The 27,158-nt window shown below is 42.4% G+C and overlaps 1 protein-coding gene and 1 long non-coding RNA gene across 5 annotated transcripts in view; one reads left to right on the top strand and one right to left on the bottom strand.

Moving 5' to 3' along the window:
- LOC142660960 (uncharacterized) overlaps positions 1–14,767 on the bottom strand; it is a 45,706-nt gene extending 30,939 nt beyond the window's left edge. For both annotated transcript variants that reach the window (XM_075838075.1, XM_075838073.1), the window contains exon 1: positions 14,597–14,767. In XM_075838075.1, coding sequence (XP_075694190.1) covers positions 14,597–14,635 — 39 coding nt within the window. In that variant the 5' untranslated portion in view covers positions 14,636–14,767. The remainder of the gene's footprint in view (positions 1–14,596) is intronic.
- LOC142660961 (uncharacterized) overlaps positions 1–27,158 on the top strand; it is a 128,918-nt gene that overhangs the window by 50,958 nt on the left and 50,802 nt on the right. For all 3 annotated transcript variants that reach the window (XR_012850596.1, XR_012850597.1, XR_012850595.1), the window contains exon 3: positions 4,936–5,095. This is a non-coding gene — a long non-coding RNA (uncharacterized LOC142660961). The remainder of the gene's footprint in view (positions 1–4,935; positions 5,096–27,158) is intronic.

Consider the following 27,158-nt stretch of genomic DNA (forward strand, 5'->3'; position numbering starts at 1 on the left):
GTGTATGATGCTGACCAATCAGTGACCAATCAGCGTCATACACTTCTCTCCATTCATTTACACAGCATATAGTCATCTAGCTAGATCACTATGTGCAACCACATATACACACATTAACGTTACTCAAGTGTCCTGACAATGAATCTACATTACCTCCAGCCAGGACGTGATGTCTATTCAGAATGCTGACACTTCGGTAACGTTTGTGTGAGATTTACATCAGGGCAAGCGTAATCTCGTTTTAAATGACAGTTTACAGCGTAATCTCGCGAGATTACGTTTGCCTTGCTGTAAATCTCACACAAACGTTACCGAAGTGTGAATATATACAGGAATATAACTACTATAATACTGCTCCCTATGAACAAGAATATAACTACTATAATACTGCTCCTACAGTGAAGGAAATATGTATTTGATCCCTTGCTGATTTTGTAAGTTTGCCCATTGTCAAAGTCATGAACAGTCTAGAATTTTTAGGCTAGGTTAATTTTACCAGTGAGAGATAGATTATATTAAAAAAAAATAACATAGTCAGAATGATATATATTTATTTGCATTGTGCACAGAGAAATAAGTATTTGATCCCCTACCAACCATTAAGAATTCAGCCTCCTCCAGACCAGTTACACGCTCCAAATCAACTTGGTGCCTGCATTAAAGACAGCTCTTACATGGTCACCTGTATAAAAGACCCCTGTCCACAGACTCAATTAATCAGTCTGACTCTAACCTCTACAACATGGGCAAGACCAAAGAGCTTTCTAAGGATGTCAGGGACAAGATCATAGACCTGCACAAGGCTGGAATGGGCTACAAAACCATAAGGAAGACGCTGGGTGAGAAGGAGACAACTGTTGGTGCAATAGTAAGAAAATGGAAGACATACAAAATGACTGTCAATCGACATCGATCTGGGGCTCCATGCAAAATCTCACCTCGTGGGGTATCCTTGATCCTGAGGAAAGTGAGAGCTCAGCCGAAAACTACACGGGGGGAACTTGTTAATGATCTCAATGCAGCTGGGACCACAGTCACCAAGAAAACCATTGGTAACACATTATGCCGTAATGGATTAAAATCCTGCAGTGCCCGCAAGGTCCCCCTGCTCAAGAAGGCACATGTACAGGCCCGTCTGAAGTTTGCAAATGAACATCTGGATGATTCTGAGAGTGATTGGGAGAAGGTGCTGTGGTCAGATGAGACTAAAATTGAGCTCTTTGGCATTAACTCAACTCGCCGTGTTTGGAGGAAGAGAAATGCTGCCTATGACCCAAAGAACACCGTCCCCACTGTCAAGCATGGAGGTGGAAACATTATGTTTTGGGGGTGTTTCTCTGCTAAGGGCACAGGACTACTTCACCGCATCAATGGGAGAATGGATGGAGCCATGTACCGTCAAATCCTGAGTGACAACCTCCTTCTTTCCACCAGGACATCAAAAATAGCTCGTGGCTGGGTCTTCCAGCACGACAATGACCCAAAACATACAGCCAAGGCAACAAAGGAGTGGCTCAAAAAGAAGCACATTAAGGTCATGGAGTGGCCTAGCCAGTCTCCAGACCTTAATCCCATCGAAAACTTATGGAGGGAGCTGAAGATCCGAGTTGCCAAGCGACAGCCTCGAAATCTTAATGATTTACAGATGATCTGCAAAGAGGAGTGTGCCAAAATTCCATCTAACATGTGTGCAAACCTCATCATCAACTACAAAAAACGTCTGACTGCTGTGCTTGCCAACAAGGGTTTTGCCACCAAGTATTACGTTTAGTATGCCAAAGGGATCAAATACTTATTTCTCTGTGCACAATGCAAATAAATATATATAATTTTGACTATGTGATTTTCTGTTTTTTTTAAAATATAATCTATCTCTCACTGGTAAAATTAACCTAGCCTAAAACTTCTAGACTGTTCATGTCTTTGACAGTGGGCAAACGTACAAAATCAGCAAGGGATCAAATACTTATTTCCTTCACTGTATATACAAGAATATAACTACTATAATACTGCCCCAATATACAAGAATATAACTACTATAATACTACCCCCTATATACAATAATATAACTACTATAATACTGCTCCTATATACAAGAATATAACTACTATAATACTGCTCCCTACATACAAGAATATAATTACTATAATACTGCCCCCTATATACAAGACTATAACTACTATAATACTGCTCCTATATACAGGAATATAACTACTATAATACTGCCTCCTATATACAAGAATATAACTACTATAATACTTCCCCCTACATACAAGAATATAACTACTATAATACTGCCCCTATATACAAGAATATAACTACTATAATACTACGCTCTATATACAAGAATATAACTACTATAATAGTGCCCCTATATACAAGAATATAACTACTATAATACTGCCCCCTATATACAAGAATATAACTACTATAATACTGCTTCCTATATACAAGAATATAACTACTATAATACTGCCCCTATATACAAGAATATAACTACTATAATACTGCCCCCTATATACAAGAATATAACTACTATAATACTGCCTTCTATATACAAGAATATAACTACTATAATACTGCTCATATATACAAGAATATAACTACTATAATACTGCCTCCTATATACAAGAATATAACTACTATAATACTGCTCCTATGTACAAGAATATAACTACTATAATACTGCTCCTGTCTACAAGAATATAACTACTATAATACTGCCCCCTATATACAAGAATATAACTACTATAATTCTGTCCCTATATACAAGAATATAACCACTATAATACTGCTCCCTATATACAAGAATATAACTACTATAATACTGCTCCTATATACAAGAATATAACTACTATAATACTGCTCCTATATACAAGAATATAACTACTATAATACTGCTCCTATATACAAGAATATAACTACTATACTACTGCCACTATATACAAGAATATAACTACTATAATACTGCCCCCTATATACAAGAATATAACTACTATAATACTGCCCCTATATACAAGAATATAACTACTATAGTACTGCCGCCTATATACAAGATTATAACTACTATAATACTGCCCCCTATATACAAGAATATAACTACTATAATACTGCCCCCTATATACAAGAATATAACTACTATAGTACTGATCCTATATACAAGAATATAACTACTATAATACTGCTCCCTATATACAAGAATATTACTACTATAATATTGCCTCCCTATATACAAGAATATAACTACTATAATACTGCCTCCTATATACAAGAATATAACTACTATAATACTGCCACTATATACAAGAATATAACTACTATAATACTGCCCCCTATATACAAGAATATAACTACTATAATACTGCCCCTATATACAAGAATATAACTACTATAATACTGCCCCCTATATACAAGAATATAACTACTATAGTACTGCCGCCTATATACAAGAATATAACTACTATAATACTGCCCCTATATACAAGAATATAACTACTATAATACTGCTTCACTGTATAGTTAGATAGAATCTAATTGTGCTCCCACAATATAAAGAATTTTAATTATAAGGTTCACTGAAATGACAACTGAGTAAAAAGATAACTTTAATAGTAACTAGTTTAAAAACAGGGGTAACACACCACTGTGACATAAGCCCCACCGTGAAAATTTAAAAAATGTATTAAACAAAGAAAACACTGAGTTATTATGATACCTATATCTCTGTGTATAAACGATAATTGTAGGAATCAGCATATACCCAGAGCACAACAGTAGTACAAACCCTATTTGTAGCATAGGTGTCCGACAATTACGGATCTCCTAACGCTGGGTTTCACACAATATATTGTCCCCAATGCACACATTCCTTAAACATTAAACGACCCTACGCGTTTCAGATACTCATCCTCAGGGGTCCGTATCTTGGTAACTCTGGCCTCATCACCAGCGATATTAGTATTCAACAGCGGATATTCCGCTGTGCGTCACGGGAAGATGCACGTATCGATGTCAACGGCATATAGTACTGCTCCTATATACAAGAATATAACTACTATAATACTGCTCCTATATACAAGAATATAACTACTATAATACTGCCCGTATATACAAGAATATAACTACTATAATACTGCCCCCTATATACAAGAATATAACTACTATAATACTGTCACCTATATACAAGAATATAACTACTATAATACTGCCCGCTATATACAAGAATATAACTACTATAATACTGTCCCCCTATATACAAGAATATAATTACTATAATACTGCTCCTATATACAAGAATATAACTGCTATAATACTGCTCCCTATATACAAGAATATAACTGCTATAATACTGTCTCCCTATATACAAGAATATAGCTACTATAATACTGCTCCTATATACAAGAATATAACTACTATAATGCTGCCCCCTATATACAAGAATATAACTACTATAATACCGCCACTATATACAAGAATATAACTACTATAATGCTGCCCCCTATATACAAGAATATAACTACTTTAATACTGCTCCTATATACAAGAATATAACTACTATAATACTGCCACTATATACAAGAATATAACTACTATAGTACTGCCCCCTATATACAAGATTATAACTACTATAATACTGCTCCTATATACAAGAATATAACTACTATAATACTGCCACTATATACAAGAATATAACTACTATAGTACTGCCCCCTATATACAAGATTATAACTACTATAATACTGCCCCCTATATACAAGAATATAACTACTATAATACTGCCCCCTATATACAAGAATATAACTACTATAGTACTGCCCCCTATATACAAGAATATATCTACTATAGTACTGCTCCTATATACAAGAATATATCTACTATAGTACTCTTCCAGTTGTATAACTTGTGATTTATGTTTTTTTCTTTTTTTTTTTTTAGGTGTCTCTCACAACTAGAGATTATCACAAGAAAAAAAAGTAAAAAAATCCAAAACTGGAATAATAATGTGACCACATTATCAAACGACTTTTCCTTCAGTTTTCGTGGTTAGATCCGACAGCTGAGACCCATCTCTATACAGTGTAACACTGGACAGAAGGTAAAACAATGCGGTGTCTATATTACTATGTTATGTACAATTATATTATAATGACTATTGTATATTATATTTGTATTACTAGATAGAGGAGATATATCAAAACTGGTGCAAAGAAAAAGTGGAGGAGTTGCCCATGACTACCAATCAGATTCCATCTCTCATTTTTCAGAGGCCTTTTGGAAAATTTAAAGAGGCTCTGTCACCAGATTTTGCAACCCCTATCTGCTATTGCAGCAGATCGGCGCTGCAATGTAGATTACAGTAACGTTTTTATTTTTAAAAAACGAGCATTTTTGGCCAAGTTATGACCATTTTTGTAGTTATGCAAATGAGGCTTGCAAAAGTCCAAGTGGGTGTGTTTAAAAGTAAAAGTCCAAGTGGGCGTGTATTATGTGCGTACATCGGGGCGTGTTTACTTCTTTTACTAGCTGGGCGTTGTGTATAGAAGTATCATCCACTTCTCTTCAGAACGCCCAGCTTCTGGCAGTGCAGATCTGTGACGTCACTCACAGGTCCTGCATCGTGTCGGACACATCGGCACCAGAGGCTTCAGTTGATTCTGCAGCAGCATCGGCGTTAGCAGGTAAGTCGATGTAGCTACTTACCTGCAAACGCCGATGCTGCTGCAGAATCATCTGTAGCCTCTGGTGCCGATGTGTCCCCGCTCGTCTGACACGATGCAGGACCTGTGAGTGACGACACAGCGTGATCTCTCGAGAACACGCTGTGTCTGCACTGCCAGAAGCTGGGCGTTCTGAAGAGAAGTGGATGATACTTCTCATCAGAGCGCCCAGCTAGTAAAAGTAGTAAACACGCCCCGATGTACGCACATAATACACGCCCACTTGGACTTTTACTTTTAAACACACCCACTTGGACTTTTGCAAGCCTCATTTGCATAACTACAAAAATGGTCATAACTTGGCCAAAAATGCTCGTTTTTTAAAAATAAAAACGTTACTGTAATCTACATTGCAGCGTCGATCTTCTGCAATAGCAGATAGGGGCTGCACAATCTGGTGACAGAGCCTCTTTAAGCAGCAATCTGATTGGATGTCATGGGCAGTTACTCCACTTTTTCTTTGCATTAGTTTTGTTATATCTCCTCCATCGTGTTCTATAACAGTATTCTACCTATTCTACTTTTATTGTTACATAGTACGGTTGAGAAAAGACACATGTCCATCAAGTTCAGCCAAGGGATGGGAAGAGGGAAGGGAAACATTTCTACACAGAGGAGCTGATATTTTTTTGTTCTAGGAAATGATCTTTGCCTTTTTTGCAGCATCTACTGTCCCTGCTGTGACGGCTCCTGCGGTGACTATTCCATAAATTCACCGTTCTCACAGTAAGGCCTCATTTACACGAGCGTAATATATGCGCGTGCGACGCGCGTGCTTTTCACGCGTGTCGTACGCACCTATATTACTCTATGGGGCAGTTTAGACGATGCGTGAATTTTGCGCAGCGTGAGTGCGTTGCGTAAAACTCACGACATGTTCTATAATCGTGCGTTTTTCACGCAACACGCACCCATTGAAGTCAATGGGTGCGTGAAAACAACGCATGCCACACGGACGCTACTGCGTTGCATGCGCGAAAATCACGCAAAAGAGCTGTCAAAAGGATGAATGTAAACAGAAAAGCACCACGTGCTTTTCTGTTTACAAACATCCAAACGGAGTGTCAAATTAGAGATGAGCGCACCGAACTTCACCGGGTTCGGCCGAACTCGTTTTGACCGAACCCGGCAAAAAATGTTCGGGTACGCGACGTCAGGAGACAGTCACTGCCCACGGTGCTGAAAGACTTAAACTGTTTCAGCACCATGGACAGTGACTTTCGATCACCATATACATATACGTGTAAAAAAAACCAGAAGTTCGGACTTACCGATAAGTCCCGGCTCCTTCCTCCAGTCCGACCTCCCGGGATGACAATTCAGGCCAAGTGACAGCTGCAGCCAATCACAGGCCAAGCACAGGCTGCAGCCAATCACAGGCTGCAGCGGTCTCATGGACTGCCGCGTCATCCTGGGAGGTGGGGCCGGATGACAAGAGAGGGACGCGTCACCAAGGCAACGGCCGGGAGACCGGACTGGAGGAAGCAGGCAGTTCATGGTAAGTTTGAACGTCTTTTTTTATTCACAGGTTGGTGTATATTGTGATCGGCATTCACTGTCGAGGGTGCTGAAAGAGTTACTGCCGATCAGTTAGCTCTTTCAGCACCTTGGACAGTGATGGGCGTCGACTAGCCTCATCTCTATGATGGCGGCTGCGCGAAAATCACGCAGCCACGCATCATACACGGATGACACACGGAGCTGTCAAATGCAGCGTTTTTTTGCGCGCGCAAAACGCACACGCTCGTGTAAATCAGGCCTAAAGAAGTCTTGTCGCCTCTACAGGTTGAACCTTTTTTTCTCCAGACGGAGGGAGCGCCCCCTTGTTTTTTGAGAGGGTTTTACATGGAACAGGATTTCACCATATTTTTTGTATGTGCCATTAATATATTTATAAAAGTTAATCATGTCCCCCCTTAGTCGTTTCTTTTCAAGGCTAAATAGGTTTAATAATTTGAATCTTTCCTCATAACTTAGATTCTCCACGCCCCTTATTAGCTTCGTTGCTCTTCTTTGTATTTTTCCTCCTTTTTATGAACTGGAGCCCAGAACTGAACTGCATATTCTAGATGAGGCCTCACTAATGCTTCGTAAAGTGGTAATATTACATCCCTGTCCCGCGAGTCCATGCCTCTTTTAATACACGACAATATCTTGCTGGCCTTAGAAGCAGCTGATTGACATTGTGCTGTTATTTAGTTTATGATCTACAAGTTCACCCAGATCCTTCTCAACAAGTGACTCCCCCAGTGTAGCTCCCCCTAGGACATATGATGCTGCAGATTATTACACCCAGATCCTTCTCAACAAGTGACTCCCCCAGTGTAGCGCCCCCTAGGACATATGATGCTGCAGGTTTTTGCTTCCCAGATGCAGAACTTTACATTTATCCACATTAAACTTAATTTGCCAAGTGGATGCCCAAACACTTAGGCTATGTTCACACAGAGTTTTTTGATCTGCCTGCCTGCACGCCGTTTGCCTAATTTTTCGCCCGCGGCCATTGAGAGTCGCGGGCAAAAAACGCAGCGATATACGCTTTCTCTGACTCCTATTGATGTCAATGGGAGGTCAGAGAGGTAAACGCCCATAGATATGGCATATCGCTTCTTTTTCCCACGAGAGGGTTTTTCCGCTCGTGTGAAAAAAAACGCCTCCACCTCCCATTGAAATCACTGGGAGGCACTTTCGGCCTTTTTTGGCGCGGTTTCCGCACCATAAAACGCGTAAAAAAACTCTGTGTGAACTGGCCCACAGTGTGTTCAAATCGGCTTCCAATTTACCAACATCGTACATAGACTTTACAATACTACATAGTTTGGTGTCATCTGCAAAAAAAGAAATAGTGCTATTAATCCCATCCTCTATATCATTAATAAATAAGTTGAATAATATTGGTCCCAGCACTGAACCCCGGGGTCACCACTTATAACCGGGGACCATTCATAGTAGGAATCATTGACCACAACTCTCTGGATACGGTTCTTGAGCCAATTATCAATACAATTACAAACTCTACTAGGCTTCTGCTCACCTCTTCATAAAAACAAATCAGGTTAGTATGACAACTTCTGTCCTTAGTAAAACCGTGCTGGCTGTCACTTATAATACCTGTCACATAATCCTGTATATAGTCCCTCAATAGACCCTCAAACATTTTCCCCACGATGGATGTTAAGCTTACTGGTCTATAATTACCCGGGGAAGACCTAGAGCCCTTTTTCAAAATAGGCACCACATTCGCCCTGCGCCAGTCCCTTGGCACTATACCAGTCACTAGAGATTCTCTAAATATTATGAAGAGGGGGACAGAAATAATTGAACTAAGCTCTTTAAAGAGGCTCTGTCATCATATTATAAGTGCCCTATCTCCTACATAATCTGATCGGCGCTGTAACGTAGATAACAACAGTGTTTTTTATTTTGAAAAACAATAATTTTTTACCAAGTTATGAGCAATTTTAGATTTATGCTAATTAGTTTCATAATGCCCAACTCGCGAGATCACGCTGTGCTGTCACATACACCCACATCGACTTTACTGAAGTGTCTTGAGAGTGAATAGACATCACCTCCAGCCAGGACGTGATGTCTATTCACACTCCCGACACTTCGGTAAAGTTTGTGTGGAACTTAATCACAGCACTGCGTGATCTTGCGAGATCACGCTGTGCTGTGTGAGTGAGTCCCACACAAACTTTACCGAAGTGTCGGGAGTGTGAATAGACCTGGCTGGAGGTGATGTCTATTCACTCTCAAGACACTTCAGTAAAGTTAATGTGGGTGTATGTGAGAGCACAGCGTGATCTCGCAAGATAACGCTGTGCAGTGAATACATATGGACATGAATGGAGAAAAGTGTATGACGCTGATTGGCCAGCATCATACACTTCTCCTTACAACGCCCACTTGGTCAAAAGTTAAAAAGCGCCCAGTTGGGCATTAAGAAACTAATTAGCATAAATCTAAAATTGTTCATAACTTACTCAAAAATGATTGTTTTTCAAAATAAAATAGACTGTTGTTACTCTTAGGGTATGTGCACACACACTAATTATGTCCGTAATTGACGGACGTATTTCGGCCGCAAGTACCGGACCGAACACGGTGCAGGGAGCCGGGCTCCTAGCATCATACTTATGTACGATGCTAGGAGTCCCTGCCTCGCTGCAGGACAACTGTCCCGTACTGTAATCATGTTTTCAGTACGTGACAGTGGTCCTGCAGCGAGGCAGGGACTCCTAGCATCGTACATAAGTATGATGCTAGGAGCCCGGCTCCCTGCACCGTGTTCGGTCCGGGACTTGCGGCCGAAATACGTCCGTCAATTACGGACGTAATTAGTGTGTGTGCACATACCCTAAGATAGTTGAGAAGAAAATTCATTTCCTTGTTGTATTTGGACTTTAGCCTTTGGCAAAGTTTCACAGCTCCGGTCTTTACGGGAACAGGTTGGTTAAGGGGGAGGCGCGAGACTGTTACCTAGTAACCTATTTCTGAAATCTATTTTTAGAAACTTCTAGACTATTTTACGTTCGTTTTTACGTCACAGTCAAAATTTGTGTTTTTTTTGCCAGGTTTCATGGCAAAACCGCTCCATTTTGTTGTGATTCTAGCAAAATTGCAGCAAAGCGGCACGGTCTTGCCACGTTTTGCGGCAAAAAACACATTTAGATCGTGACGTGTGAACTAGGTCTTATTGAAACCGCAATAATGTGTCAGACCATGTAACTACTTTATAAGCAGGTAATTCTGCCCAGAATGAGGCGACAGTCCCTACTGGTACTTGTGTTTTAATTCTTCATCATTTTCAAAATCTCTGCTTGCTGTAAGTGATGGGGACATTCTAGTTTTCATCCAGAGGCTGTACAGACATAATACGGCTCACAGCTGTGGGTTTGTTACTATTACATCCAGACCAGACAATCTTGGACTTCGGCCTCTGAATGCAAACAAGAATGTTTCCAGTAACTTCTTATGAGACGGTGCACTTTTTAAGCAGGAACCTCTCTAAGGAGTTATCTGGGATTTTAAAGTTGATGGCCTATACTTAGAACAGGTCATCAATATTAGATCGGTGGGGGCTGACATCGGCACCCACAGATCAGCTGTTTGAAGGGGTCACGGTGCACGTACAAGCGCTGCAGCCTTTTCTTTGTTGACAGCTTTCTTTCCTGTTTGCACACGGTGTTCCATTCATAGCGGCTGTGAGAGGTATTGCAGTGCTGTTTCATTCACTTGGTGGTGCTGTGGTGGTGCGGCAGCGCTGTGTGATGGAAAGAAGCCGTGTTCGCATGACAGATACTATGTGACAAGATATGGATCGCTGCCAAGTATCACTACAGAGTGAAAAGTAGAGTTCACACTAGTGCCATGGCTTATCTTCATAACGGAGCCGCGACCGCTGTGAGGAACTTTAAAGATGTCCGTCGTGCTTCTGGTATTTTTGACAGCTAGAATAGCGCTGTAGACTGTCCTATTCTTGCCATTAAAAATACTGGAAAGTCTGATGGAAGCTCCTACTGCAGGTGAGTAGTGAGAACATACGGGCAGAAGAAGGGCCCCAGCCCGCAGAATTCTGCAAACTGTTAGGGTATTTCGAGACATATCGATCATGTCGCGATTTATTGCAGCGACTATTGCAAAATCGCAGCAAAACGCTGTGGTTTTTCCAAAACTGAGACATAAATATTCACTCAGTCACATGTCCCATCATCCAGAGTGCCAGCCATCGCCTCTCATGCAGTGTCGGCCACATTCCCCTGTATACAGTGTCTGACACATGCCCCATATACAGTGTCTGACACATGCCACATCAGTATCAGCCACATTCCCCCATATGTACCAACCCTATGCCACATAACTGCCTACCTGCCCCTCATTAGTGTCTGCCTTATGCCCCTATACCAGTCATATTCTGATCGCATTTAGAGGAAGGGCGAGGAACTGCAGGCGGTGACACTTGGTAAAAGGAAGATTTAAAGGACTCGGCCTGGCTCTGTTGTTCTTTTAGTGGGCAAGTTTGGCCAACAGCATCCCTTGCTTTTGGCTTATTGAGGAGGAGGGCGGGTAATTACAAGGGTCCACATTGTGCGTTTCATTGTTACGTTTTTGAATTGCTGGAAAGAAAAACGCGTTTTAAATACCTGTGTGTTTTTACAAAGCATTTTAGCTGTAATCTGTTTATGCCATTTTACTGGTCAAAGGATTGGGCGAAAACACCTTGTACAATGCATGGCTACTTAAAAAAACACGTGATTTTACAAAAACGTATGCATTTTTTACGATACGTTTTTTCTCCCGTCATTTGAAAAATGCAACAAAAGCGCAGCAAAAAGGCACGATGTGATCCCGCTACGTCTGACTACACCCTGATACGTTCACACGCCGTAATTTGAAAGATGGGGAAAAAACGTAACACACGTCTAAAACGCACACTGTTTCTTAAGCTGTTTTTCAGCTAACGATGCGTATTCCTATTAAAGTTAATGGGAAGCCAAATTCTTTATTTTTTTTTATATATGAATTTTATTTTTCCATGAAAAGAAAATATTGTATTACAAATAAGTCACAAATTATACATTATTCCAGCCAAATGCAAGCGTTTTTTTTTAATGAGTATTTTGGCGCGTCAAAGTAGACGTAAAAATTAGATCATGAGTACAAGGCCTTTGGAGGCGTCTTCCAGCAGGTTCAGAGAAAAAGTGACTAATGCCATCTGTATGCAGACTTGCGGAGGACTTTTGAATTGGGTGTGTCCTCCTCAGAGTAGACAGTTGTGAGCGGATCTCGCCAGTTTTGACGTAGTTCACTAGAAATGTGATGTGTACGGGGGCACAGCCGTACATCCCCCAATAATTCCAGAATCATTCCATTATATAATAACATCCCACATAATGATAGTCAGAATAGGGTTAATTACTGAGACTGACCCTTCACAACCAATCAGAGCTCGCCTTATATTTCTTAATCTGCTCTGGAAAATTACAAGCTGCACTGTGATTGGTTGCTATGGGCAGTTTCAAAAGATGAGGCAAAATGTGTGGCAAATTGATCAAAATGTGGCAAAAAAAAACACCTCCTATACACCAATACTCCATGCCAAAAAATGGCGCAAGTATTTAGTGCATTTTATTGCTCTTAGCCGCTCCCCTTTTTCCGGACACTATCACAACTGGCGCACGACGTGGACTCCACTGTTTTGGTGAAATTTGCAACTGAATTTTGCCGCGTTTTGCTAAGTAAATCCCTTCGGCGCCGTCTGTGTATGTGCAGTTGCATGTGGTGCACCGTGTCACAGGCGCCATTGTGTGACCGCTGCTTTATAGCGACTTATCTCCATCTTAAATCGCAAAAATCCCGTTAATAACTAACTGTAATTAACTAGCCGCAGCTCTCGGTGTCCTTTCATGTCATGTGTTTATTTTGGTAGCTCGAATTATAACGGGACCTGGAAATCCCTTTTCTGCGCTCAACTAAACGATTGCATCAGCCCGTGCCAAGAAAAGTAGAGGAGCTGCCCATAGCGACCAATCAGGTTACAGCTTTCATTTTTCAGAGGCCCTTGAGAAAATAGAAGCAGCGACCTGATTGGTTGCAGTGGACAGCTCCCTTACTTTTCCCTTTGCATCACTTTTGATAAATCCTCTTCCCAATTTCCGCCACTGAGATTTCACCATTGCACTCCCCTCCCCCACCCCACAATTTAGATGATCAGATTATAATAACACATGAAAGCGAAATAATAAACCAAATCAAAACATCAAGCAACACCAATATTACAACATGGATATCCGGTCATTACATCAGTTGTATTTACTTAATGGTCACATTACTGAACACGTGTATAGCGAGAGAATTATTTTAATATTAACGTGCGATCGTCACGAAATTAAGCAAAGGGAGTGACAACAGACGACAGATACAAAGATAATAAAATGTGAACGTTTTAAGGAGTCCTCATTCAGGTCAGCGACTATTAAAGATGCGTCATGTAATAACATTGTCGGCAATTGCTCCATGTCAATGGTCAAACATTCAGATCAATATTCAGATCAATATTCAGACATGAACCTGACCGATCACTCGGGGTTGTACAGGATCAGAAAAACATGGCTGCTTCTTTACGAAACAGCCCAATACCTGTCCATGGTCTGTGCCGGACATTGCAGCTCAGATCCATGAATGTGAGTCAAGCTCAGATTTAATACCCCATCCCCCACCCGTAAAAGAACATACACAGATTGATAATTCAGCGAGGCTGATCACATAATGCCGATCATTAGCGGTTGTTAATAATATGGTTATAATTAATATCTATGGTGAAAGGTAATATCATCTTATTCTGCAGCCGCCTGGGATAGGGCGAAATAACAGGTGAAACCACCAATTAAAGAAGCAGTAACGGCGACATACCCACAGGCTGTGTTAAAATCAGATGATTTTTGGAGTCGGATTTCTATTACGTTTGCTTTATACTTGGAGATCATTAAAAAAAACCAAATAATCCGACCGAATGTATCTTTTATATATCGTCGCCGCATAACAAATTGCAAGTTAGAAACACCTTATTACCAGACATGATCAAACGATCGCCAGCCGAGAAAAAAATCTTTTTCTTTCAACAACTTTATCGGTCGCTTTCACCATTTTTCACTCCTTGGTCAAAAAGGAAAGCCGCAGTGTTTAAACGCAGCCTGGCATTATTGTGACCAGAGTAACGCACTGGCGGATGAGTCGTCTCCTTCACTACATGGAGCAATTCCAGCTCCAGATATTTCCTGCACCATTTCCTAAACTTTGCGCCAGCGTAAATTTCTTTGCACGCCTTTCTAATGATCCAGCTCTCCATATAATGCTGGGTAAAGCAGAGTACTTACCTGCAGTATCACGGCCAGCAGGAACCAAGTATATAACATTGTAAAAAGTTTTAAAGTTATAAAACTTAATTAAAAGAGTCGATAAGTCAAGGTGAGTGATCAGAGCGTGATCCGATCCACTGCCGATAGGTTGTAAGTGGTTTATCCGGATCTTTGCTGGTGTTGCTTCTTTCAAGTGCTAAAAAGTATTAATGCTGAAAAAATTCAGGGACGGCAGCTCATGTGATAGTGGGAGGAGGAGGAAATTCAATCATACGACTTGTGCAGTATGTACACACCCTCCTGCCTGCACAGCAACGTGCAGGGTGATCTGTATGACGTACCCGTCAGTAACATTTATAAGGGCGAGAAATTACACAGGTTTGCAAAAAAGAAAAACTCTGGAATCCAGATTCTACGCTTTAGCAGTCCCTGTCTGTGACGTGGATGGGACATGCTAAAAAAAAGGAAGGCTGGAATTGGTCCCAACCCCCTTAGTAGGTCGTTTTATATGCAAATACGGTCAGTAAAATGACATGTCCTGAGGTTTAGCGGCCGCCACGTGTATCCGTGAACATGGCGGTCGCGTGCATGGGGCCATAGAAATGAATGGGTCTGTGGGCGATGCATTAAATTGCCAATAGCACACGGACATAAAACCGCAATCGCGTGCATGAGGCCTTCGTGCGGGTCACAGATGCCCCCATAAAGTGCCTGCCGGATACACTACATGGACAAAAGTATTGGGACACGCCTCTAAATTATTGAATTTAGGTTTTTCATTCAGTCCCATTGCCACCGGTGTATGAAATCAGCAGCTCGCCATGCAGTCACCTTTATAAACATTTGTGATAGAATGGGTCGTTGTAAACAGGTCACTGAATTGCAGCGTGGTCCTGTAACAAGTCAGTTCCTGAAATTTCTTCCATCCTAGATTTTCACCAAACACTGTGAGTGATATTATTGTAAAGTGGAAGTGTTTAGGAACCGCAGCAGCTCAGCCACAAAGTGGAAACCACGTAAAGTTACAGAGCTGGGGCGCCGAGTGCTGGGGAGCATAGTGCAGAAAAGTAGCCAACACTCTGCTGACTCAATAACTGTAGAGTATAGACCCCCTTCGATATTACCATCCGCACAAAACTGTGCCGGAAGCTTCATGGCATGGGGGCCAAGCAGCTGCATGCCAGCCTTACATCACCAAGCACAATGCCAAGCGTCTGATGGAGTGCTGTAAAGCCGCCGCCACCGGACTCTGGAGCAAAGCAAACATGTTCTGTGGGTGAGTTTGGGGTGGAAGACCTTGACTGGCTGCACAGATCCCTGACCTCAACCCCATCCAGCACCGTTAGGATGAACTAGAACGAAGATTGTGACACCCCCCTAACATCAGTGTCTGTCCTCACAAATGTTCTTCTGGATGAATTGGCAAAAGTTTCCACAGACACCCCAAAATCTTGTAGAAAGCCCCCAGAAGAGTGGACTCTGTTCTAGCTGTAAAGGGGGACGAACTCTGTATTAATGCCTATGGATTTAGAATGAGAGGTCATAAAAGCTCCTGTAGGTGTAATGTGTAGGTGTCCCAATACTTTTGTCCATATAGTGTATGTACCGTACAGTGTCTGCCACAGATAGCCCATAAAGACCAAAGAAATGGGGTAAATCATTACACTTGTAGAGTCCGGATCAGCCTTATCGATGGCACAGCTATGGGCACCTTGACACGTGAAATAACACGGTGGATCTCATGAACTCCCAATCAAACCTGAAAGTAACTGCATAGGTAAAGTGAGGATAACCCACTATGGGTAAGGTCACACGTAGCGAATATGCTGCAGAATTTCCATCTGGATTTGCGGGCGAGAAATCCGCAGCGTATTACAGTAGCAGCAAAGTGGATGAGATTATAACAAATATCATCCACACGTTGTGGAACTATTCGGCACATGATACATGCGTACATTGATTTATATACAATTTATTTTGTGGAATCGCTTGAACTCGGTGGGGAAGTCAAATGCCGCAATAAATGGCAATTTTAGCGGAATTTGCTGTGATTACGCCGCCAGTTGGCAGCAAATTTACATGAAATAAATTAGATATTTCCAAAGTTTGGAGAAAAAAAAAAGACTTTACTCCCTTCTCCTGGCACTTCCATGGCAATGTGTCGCTGCTTCTACGGGTAGTCTGTGTACAGGCGGCAGCCCCCAGTAATGACGGTTCGTCACATGTGATCGCTGCAGCCAATCACAGGCTGCAGGGTTCACATGTGATGAAATGTCATTACATGTGGCCATCTGTACACAGGGACACATTTCCATGGGTGCGCCAAGAAAGGTTTGTAAAGTCTTTTTTTTTTTTTTTTTTCGGCCTTCTGATTTCCACAGCGGAAAATCATCTAGAATCTAACGCACCAAACATAGCACGATTTGCTGCGTATATTTTCGCGCATTTTCCTGCGTTTTCTGGGTCAGATACTCTGCAGAATTTTCCGCAGCGTATCTGACCCGTGTGAACTTACCCTATAGTGGAAAGTGTGTGGGTGGAGTTACTGTGTAACTTTTTGTTGCCATGGTACTTGGCTACATTGTATCTCAGGTCTTGGCATTCTTGAAGACCGGAATTGGTTTTCGTTGAGCGGTCACCATTATCCTCCATATAACCAAAGCGATCGGCTCAGTTGATTTTTTTGAGGGTACCATGTGTCCTCATCCATCGTATATAAGGTGCCACGTATGCTGCCACATGCTCCTGTTCAGCCAAGCTGGCAGCGGGTGTGTTTCTAGTGGTGTCCTGGCTGCTAAAGGGCAAATGTAGTATTACATGGCAGCCATTCAAATGAATGGGTGATCGTGTCATACATAGTCACGCCGAGTCCGCCACAAGAGAAGAATTGTCCATTTGAGGCAACTCCTTCATGATATCATTATTGCTATTTTCTGCCTGGCTGCTCCATCCATTGAAATGAGTGGAAACCCTAAAAGAAGCCATTGCCGTTCCTAGATTGTATTGCTCATGTGGACTGTCATGTCGGTCCCTTTGAGAACCAATCCAAGTAGGCACTCGAACATAACTATGGGACTACCATACACATAAATGATGTACATGGAGAAGAACGGATGGAGCAGGGAAGTGTTTTATCTACAAGTATGTATTTTTGGTCTACTGGCCTCCTTCAATAAATGGAGTAAAACGTGATCCAAAAGTCGCATGTACCCCAAAAATTTATTTTGTAAAAGTAAGAAATAAAACTGTAAAATTTGGTATTGACGTTACCTAACTGACCTGCAGAATAAAGTTTAAATCATCATTTTAACCGCACCGTGAATGCCCTTAAAATGACAACCCCAAAAAATTTCCGAAATGCTTTTTTTTTTTTTAAATATTTTTTTTATATATTTTTTTTAAAGATTCTTAGTACATTATATGGTACTTTATATGGAAAGCACTCCAATTACAGCGGTTTAACCCCTTAGATGCCGCGGTCAATCGCGACCATGGCATCTAAGGTGTTTTACAGAGGGAGTGTGCTTCTTCTTTCACCCCGTCGGCACACCCACGACGCGATTGCGGGATGCCGATGGGTTACCATGGCAGCCGGGGGCCTAATAAAGGCCCCCAGGTCTGCCATCAGTAACTGCCTCTGGCATGGCCTAATATATTGCCTGTCCGTTTTACATTGACAGGCAATAATGCTTTGGTATACTAAATATCTGCGATCAGAAGATCGTATTGTAAAGTTCCCCAGTGGGACAAAAAAAAAAAGAAAAACAGTAAATAAAATTTATCGTAAAAATAAAACCTCTTCTTTTTTTTTTCCAGAAAAAGTGATTTTTATTTAGTAAAAGTATAAAAAAAAGACACATCTATGGTATCGCCGACTCAAACTATAAAGTTAACACATTAATTAAACTGCCAGGTGTACGGCATACAAAAAACTATGGCAAAATCCTTTTTTTTTTTCCCATGTACCCCAAAATAGTAGCAATTAAAACTACACCTTGTCCCACCAATAATCAAGCCCACATATGGCTACATTGACTGAAAAATAAATAAGGCTTTATTCAGACGAACGGGAATTACGTACGTGCAACGCGCGTGATTTTCCCGCGCGTCGCACGGACCTGTATTAGTCTATGGGGCCGTGCGGACATGTGTGTGATTTTTACTCAGCGTGAGGGGGGATTCACCCGAGCGTGATTTTCGTGCGTGCAGGCCGCGTATTTTTCGCGCGCCACGCACAGCCCTATAGAAGTCAATGGGGCAGTTCAAACAGTGCGTGATTTGTGCGCAGCGTTTGTTCGCTGCGTACAAAACGCGACAGGTTCAATATCTCCGCGTATTTCACGCATCACGCACCCATTGAAGTCAATGGGTGCGTGACAACCACGCAGGTCGCACGGAAGCACTTCCGTGCGAACCGACTGAAACAGCGCACCAGCTGTCAAAAGGATGAATGTAAACAGAAAAGCACCACGTGCTTTTCTGTTTCCAAACATCCAAATGGAGTGTCTTTGAGATGAGCGAACCCGGACAATCGAACCGAACTTCACCGGGTTCGGCCGAACTCGGCAAAAAAATGTCCGGTACGCGACGTCAGGAGATAGTCACTGTCCAGGGTGCTGAAAGAGTTAAACTGTTTCAGCACCATGGACAGTGACTACCGATCCCAATAAACATGAACCTGTAAAAAAAAAACGAAGTTCTGACTTACCGATAACTCCCGGCTTCTTCCTCCAGTCTGACCTCCCGGGATGACAATTCAGTCCAAGTGACAGCTCCAGCCAATCACAGGCCAAGCACAGGCTGCAGCGGTCACATGGACTGCCGCGTCATCCAGGGAGGTGGGGCCCGATGTCAAGAGAGGCGCGTCACCAAGGACGCGTCCCCAAGGCAACGGCCGGGAGGGAAGTTCTCGGTAAGTACGAACTTTTTCCTTTTTTTTAACAGGTTTCTCGATATTGTGTTCGGCATTCACTGTCGAGGGTGCTGAAAGAGTTACTGCCGATCAGTTAGCTCTTTCAGCACCTTGGACAGTGACGGCTGTCGACTAGCCTCATCTCTATGATGGCGGCTGCGCGAAAATCACGCAGCCGCGCATCATACACAGATGACACACGCAGCTGTCAAATGTTTTTTGCGCGCGCAAAACGCTGCGTTGTTTGCGCGCGCAAAAACGCAACGTTCGTCTGAATCTGCCGAGTCCGCTGAAAAAAAGTCACGACATGTCCATTCTTTGGGCGTTTTGCGCAAATCACGCACCCATTGAAGTCAATGGGTGCGTGAAAACCACGCATGCCGCACGGAAGCACTTCCGTGCGAACTGCGTGATTCGCGCAACAGCTGTCAAAAGGATCATTGAAAACAGAAAAGCACCACGTGCTTTTCTGTTTACAAACATCCAAATGGAGTGTCATAATGATGGCGGCTGCGCCATACGCTGCTGCCACACGGAGCTGTTAAGTTGCGTTTGCGCAGGCAAAACGCCACATTTATGCGTGCGCAAAAACGCCCCGCTCGTGTGAATCCAGCCTAACTTACGGCTCTTAAAATGCGGCGATGCAAAAACTATTTTTTTTTTTTGTGTTTCAATAATTTTTATTGAAGGTTTTCAAGAAAAGGTAAACTGTATATCAAACAATGCAAGTAGCAGCCAGGGGCAATACCCATAAATCGAACCATGACAGACAAATATTGCCACATTTAAAAGAAAAAAAGGGAGGGAGAGAAAGAGGGGGAAAGGTAGGAGAATGAGGGTCGATTATCTTCTAGGCAAAATGAACCTAAGAGATCGTCCCGAGGTATCTGAGCCATGGCTGCCAATCTTGAAGGAAGAGTTCCTCCTTATCTGAGACCATACAGTGTAATCGATCATTCACCATAATCCAATTCAATTTAGTCCCCTAGAATTATTCAAACATAAATTCTCAAATACTGAAGTACTTTGCAGAACCGAAGGAGGTTTAAATGAGGACATAACATGGTGAATCTGGTGAAAGCAAAATATCTCCGACATGTGGTGGATGGACTGGTAAAAATGACAGGGCTTAACGCCTAGTCTATCACAAAAGTGCCCAATTCTGTAAATTTTAAATTTAAAAATTTATCCAGCTGCCTGTTCGATAGAAATCCAACGTGTTTGGTTGCTGCTACTGTGGAGTGAGACCAAGGGTGTCAAGCGAGCAGCATAGTAGTATTTAGTGAGGTTCGGTAAACCCAAGCCCCCCGATACTTTAGGAGCATATAGAGTACTTTGTGGAACTCTACATCGTTTAGGACCCCAAACGAAGGACAATATAAGACTTTGAAGGTTTTTTTTTTAGATAGGGGGCAGGGAGATCTATTGGTAAAGTGCGGAAGAAGCATGAGATACTGGGACGAACCTTCATCTTAATAGCTGCTATCCGACGAAACCAGGAAAGAGGCGTAGAAGCCCAGGTCTGTTTTCAATTTTTGCTTTAGAGGGAGGAAATTTGTGCGAAAAAGGGTGGAATAGCAAAGAGTGAGGTGAACCCCCAGATAGGAGATTCTGCCTACCCTCCATCTCGGCTCAAAGTTCAATTGTATCAACTTGGCCATAGAATGTGGAACGTTGGTGTTCAAGACCTCAGACTTTCCATGGTTGACTTTCAATCCTGAGATTTGGGAAAATGTGTCTAGTACGTGATCAAATAGTTTTTTTTAAAAGGGTTTTTAGTCTGCAAATATAGTAAAACATAAAAAAAACTATACGTATTTGGTATTCCCGTAATCGTACCGACCCATAGAATAAAGATAACATGTTATTTATGCCGCATAGTGAGCGGCGTAAATATAAAAGACAAAAACGATCCTGCATTAGCTGTGGTTTTATGTTTTTATTCCCTTCCAAAAGAAAGTTAATGAAAGTTAATCAATATATTATATGAACCACAAAATGGTAAAAATTAAAAAATACAACTCGTTCCGTAAAAATCAAGCCCTCATACGGCTCTGTCGATGGAAAAATAAAAACGTTATGACTCTTAGGCCGGATTCACACGAGCGCGTGCGTTTTGCGCGCGCAAAAGGCACTTAACAGCTCCGTGTGTCATCACCATATGATGCGCGGCTGCGTGAAGCTCACGGACAGTCTGTACGGCCCCGTAGACTAACATAGGTCCGTGCGAGGTGCGTGAAAATCACACGCGTTGCACGGACGTATTATACGTTCGTCTAAATAAGCCCTTAGAAATGCGACGGTGAAAAAATGAAAAATAGTGCTTGGTTATTAATGAAAAAAAAGGCCTGGTTGTTAAGGGGTTAAGGGTTGGAGGGTGTAGTTAAAGGGATTCTTTACATTTTTACGTTTTTTTCCTTTGTAGACTTGGAAAGGGCTTATTCAGACAAATGTTGACATTTTTCGTGTGACGGACTTTTTTGGGTTTTTTTTAACGGCCCTCACACAGCCGCATGTCTTTCTATGGGGCTGTTCACATGGCCGTTGTTTTAACGGCCTGTGAAAAAATAGGACAAGTCCTATTTTTGTCAGTTTTCACGGATCCCGCAATAGACTCTGAGGTATCAGTGAAAACGGCTGATTTGACCCGCGTTCGTCTGAATAATGACTTTTGTTGTTTTTTTTGCAGGAAACATTCATATCATCTGACAACAATGCAGTAAAACCAGGAAAGTCTCTGTCATAGAATACATGTATAGATATCAGCGCTGCCCGATTTCCACAGAGAGAAAATACATTTATTTTAAATAGTCATAAAGAGGGAAATGTCTTAACCCCTTAGTGACCCGCCTATTAAACCTTAATGACCGAGCTATTTTTTACGTTTTTCCATCGTCGCATTCCAAGATCTATAACTTTTTTTTTTTTGCGTCGACATAGCTGTATGAGGACTAGTTTTTTGCGGGACGACTTCTAGTTTTTATTGGTACCATTTTGGAATACATGCGACTTTTTTTTAACAGAAAACCGCAATTTTGGCATTGGTTTTTATTTTATTTTTTACGGCGTTCACCGTGCTGGTTAAATAACGTAATCGCTTTATAGGTGGGGTCGTTACGGACGTGGCGATACAAATATGTGTAATGTTTTAATTTTTTTTTCATATTAAAGTATTTTATAAGGGAAAAGTTATTTTTTTTATTTGTGATTTTTATTTATTTATTATTAACTTTATTCAACTTTTTGATAACTTTATTTTTAGTCCCACTAGGGGACTTCACTGTGTTCTTGTGATCGCTTTTATAATACTTCTGTATTGCAGCGTATTATTGCCTGTCAGTGTAAGGGTATGTTCACACGGCCTATTTACGGACGTAATTCGGGCGTTTTGGCCCCGAATTACGTCTGAAAATAGCGCCTCAATAGCGCTGACAAACATCTGCCCATTGAAAGCAATGGGCAGACGTTTGTCTGTTCACACGAGGCGTATATTTACGCGCCGCTGTCAAATGACGGCGCGTAACTAGACGCCCGCGTCAAAGAAGTGACCTGTCACTTCTTTGGCCGTAATTGGAGCCGCTATTCATTGACTCCAATGAATAGCAGCGCTAATTACGGCCGTAATTGACGCGGCGTTCAAGCGCCTGCACATGCCGGTACGGCTGAAATTACGGGGATGTTTTCAGGCTGAAACATCCCCGTAATTTCAGCCGTTACGGACCCCCGCCGTGTGAACATACCCTAAAACTGACAGGCAGCTGTTAGGTAATGCCTCAGGCATGGCTTAGCAGGCATCCACTACAGGCAGACCTGGGGGGCCTTTGTTAGGCCCCCGGCTGCCATAGAAGCCATTGGCACCCTGCGATTGCAATTGCATGGTGCCGGTGGGGTGAGAGAGAGAGCGCCCTCCCTCCAAAACCACTTGGATGTGGCGCTCGCTATTGAGCGCCGCATCTAAGGGGTTAAACGGGTGAGATCGATGTTGAAATCGATCCCGTCCGTTACTGTAGGTGTCCGGCTGTCTTAAGACTGCCCGAAACTCGCTTTAGCCGGCACAGGACACCCGTGCCGGGCTTATGTCACAGCGCCGTGAAAAGGCGGCGCTCTGGCATAAGTACCCTTAACGGCCGCTGTGTATTGGCGGTCGTTAAATGGTATAATTTAGGAGCAGCATATCCTTATCAGGTCCCATTCGCTTTACGTTTTGCCTTACATTAAGCATATACACCAGGTAAAGCCCCCGACATATATACGTTAAACAGAGGCTGTGACGGATACCTAGAAGTGGCATCTGTAACCTGTAGACCATTATGGCACCTGTATAATGTATACATCATAGAAAACTCATGACTAGACGTTTAACGGACGCCTGTAACCGATGCCATACAGTGGCATGTCACCTATAAGCTCCCATGTTAAAAATCATGTATATCGCACAGTATGCGGGTTGTATGGAATAACCTAGTCTACGAGCATTGTCTGCCTTCTGGCTTATAGGAGGGGTCCCAATTCAGGGACTCCTTTCATGACGTCCATATGTCCTAATAGGCTATATGGACGGGTTGCATTGAGACAAAAAGGTTAGAAAAACCACGTTATGATATTTGTGGCCTCTGCTGGGGCGCCGCCGTGTGACCTGAATCAGTGTGGGACTGATGTGACTTACGGTACTCCGGGGGGTTACGTCATATATAAAAATGAAAGTGCAGCCCAAGTGCAGCACAACGTCACCATGTGACTCGGCCGCAGCCCCCTCCCCTCCCCCACTTGGGCATGTGACTTTTGTTTCAAACAGGAAACGTTTCAGCTTGTAGATCAGTGGTCGGCAACTTGTGGTTCTCCTGCTGTCGTGAAACTACAACTCCCAGCATGACATTACTAAAGCAGTAAAGACGCATTTATGACTAACAATAGTAATAGCAGGGAAAAAGGAAAAGGGAGGAAACCTCCAGCTCACCAGCTTCACACTCCTGTGTTGAGTATCGCCCGGATCAGCCGCCACGGCTCGCGGCAAGACACAATAGCAACGAAGAGAAAGGATCCAGCGATGTATAGTGTAGATAAGGGAAAACTGAGTTCCCACTTTATTGAAAAATAATCCACGAACAGTGACACAAAGTAACGGAAACACCAGGAGGGTAACAAGGTGGTAGAATGGCAAAGAATGAAGCCTACGCGTTTCAAGCACTGGCTGTGCTCTTAGTCATGGCTCAGACGAATCGCTGGATCCTTTCTCTTCGTTGCATTTATGACTAGTTGTGCCCAGGCGGTGACCCTGTAATGTTATTGCTGCAATAATGTTGGTATGAGATCATTTTCTGTTTATAGAACTGCAAAAAAAGAAACTATAAGGCTATGTTCACACAGGGCGAATATGCTGCGTAAAAGCACACAGCGTATCTGCCCTGGTCGCCGCAGGGAATTCCGACCGAAAACTGCATTTTGTTTGTGCATTTTTTTTACATGAAACAAAATAGCACAAAAAAACCTAAACACCGTTTTCAGCTTGTGCTGTGTACGAGGGGGCAGGGTAAGGCGTCATCACATTATCATAAGGGGGCGGGATTACAATGAACCGTTAAACCTCTGTTAGGCCCTGTTCACACTTGAGTTTTTACCGCGGCAAAAACAGACGAAGTTGTCTCCTGTTGATTCCAATGGGAGGTGGAGGCGTTTTTTTCCCGCGAGCAAAAAAAAACACGCTCGTGGAAAAAAGAGGCGACATTCCCGATCTTGAGGCGTTTTCCACCTCAAAAACCCCATTGAAATCAATGAGAACAGAAATAAAAAAATTTGCTCGCGGTTATTCCCTCTGTCTGTGGAAGAAATAGGAAAAAAAAGCCTAAAAAAACGCGCCAAAACACTGCATTAAAAATCGCTTAAAAAAACGCGTGTGGTGCAAAGCCACTTAAAAAAAAACGGAGCTGATTTTTCCAGGCAGAATTTTCTGCCTGCAAAAAACTCTGTGTGAACTGGGCCTTATTCATGTGGAGGCAGATATCACAGGATCCACCACTGACAAAAGATGATGGGGACAGTTCACCTCCTCCTCCCTCTCACTGCACAGCGACCTCTGCACATGTCACAGAGCATGCCCACTACACTCTTCCACAAAATCGGTCATTCTCCAACCAAGGTGGTTACTCCCAATACGTTATTTTGTGGATAATTCAGGAAAAAGTGATTTAGGAATGAAATGTAACTGGAGATGTGATAGCGGGCGGCCTCACCCCGTGGCACTTCAGTGTAGTGGTTTACACTACAGATGTGGATACAATATAATTACACTTCTCAGCTGTCAATGGGATCAGATTACAAACGTTACACGGTTTATATACACAACATACGATTTCCTCCTCGGGAGCGCGTGTTTACATGACATCGTCTTACAGAGTAAATATAATAGTAATTGGGTTCTTGCACTAGAAGAATGGGCATGAGTACACTAGAAAATTAATAAGAGGGTCGGGTTACATAAAGAGGTTACCCCTCAAACGTCCGATTTTACGGAAAGCCCGGTACCCACCTATCGCTAAAACGAAGCGGCAGGAGCTCTCAGGTGAGCGCTGGGCCTCTTAGTTTCTGATTGGCTGTTTTCGGGAAAAGCCGAGCAGTTGGTGTACGGACTCATAGACTTTCTATTGAGTCCGTACACCGTTCCCTCGGCTTTCTGAAAAGAGCCAATCAGAAAGCAAGCAGCTCAGTGCTCACCCGAGAGCTCCTGCCGCTTCGTTTTAGCGATCGGTGGGGGTCTCCGTGCTCGGACAATCACTGATCAAAATTTCTGACACGTTACTATGATATGTCAGAAGTTTTCTGAAAGTTTAGTTACCCTTTAATATGGCCTTTTTTCATTGTTTTTGGCCTATGATTCTTCCGTTCGGTATGCTGGAATCACTCTCTACACTTGGCGGTCCTTAAAAGGGTTATGCGGGACCGAAAAGTATTATACATTCCAGTCCCCTGTCGCGCTGATTATGAGATTTTAATAGATTTTTATAGCACTGGCGGGGGACCCGAATGTATATTAGTGAGTGCACTCGCATACCGCAGTGAGTAAACAGCTAATACTTTTCGGTCCCCACATAACCCCTTTAAGAGCGGAACGCGTCACCGCCATTTTAGAGTTAGAAACTACAATTCCCACAATGCTCTTGGCTCCGTGTATTCCCCTGTGCGTCCTTGGTGTAGACAGTGCGTGCTCGCCGTGTGTAGTGAAACCACGGTTGCGCAGTCACACAGCGCAGAGAGAGAGAGGGTGCTCTACTGCGCGTACTCGACCTGCTAAGAAAAGAACTACAGAGGACGTAACTAAGGCAACCAGGTAGTAACAAAGCAGACTACATGGGGTATTTTAGGGGGTAATTATTTAGGAACCATTGCTTTTTGATAATTAGATAGAATTGCAAATAGTTATTATTTTACAATACGTGTATAATGAGGCTTGTTTACGATTGTGGGAATACCCCTTTAAGTAGTCAAAATGAGTCTCCACCTTTTACCACCATGTCTGTGCTGAGTCATTTCTTATATATTTATCGGTCAGAGCTTTGTTTTTCTTATCTGACTAGATACTGGTTTATTATTGAGTTCAATGTTTAGTGGATATGTAATGGATATTATGCATATATTTAAAGACCCCCGAAGTGCTCCATAAGAGCGGAGCAC

Source organism: Rhinoderma darwinii, chromosome 9, assembly GCF_050947455.1.
Source record: "Rhinoderma darwinii isolate aRhiDar2 chromosome 9, aRhiDar2.hap1, whole genome shotgun sequence".
NCBI classification, from domain to species: Eukaryota; Metazoa; Chordata; class Amphibia; order Anura; family Rhinodermatidae; genus Rhinoderma; species Rhinoderma darwinii.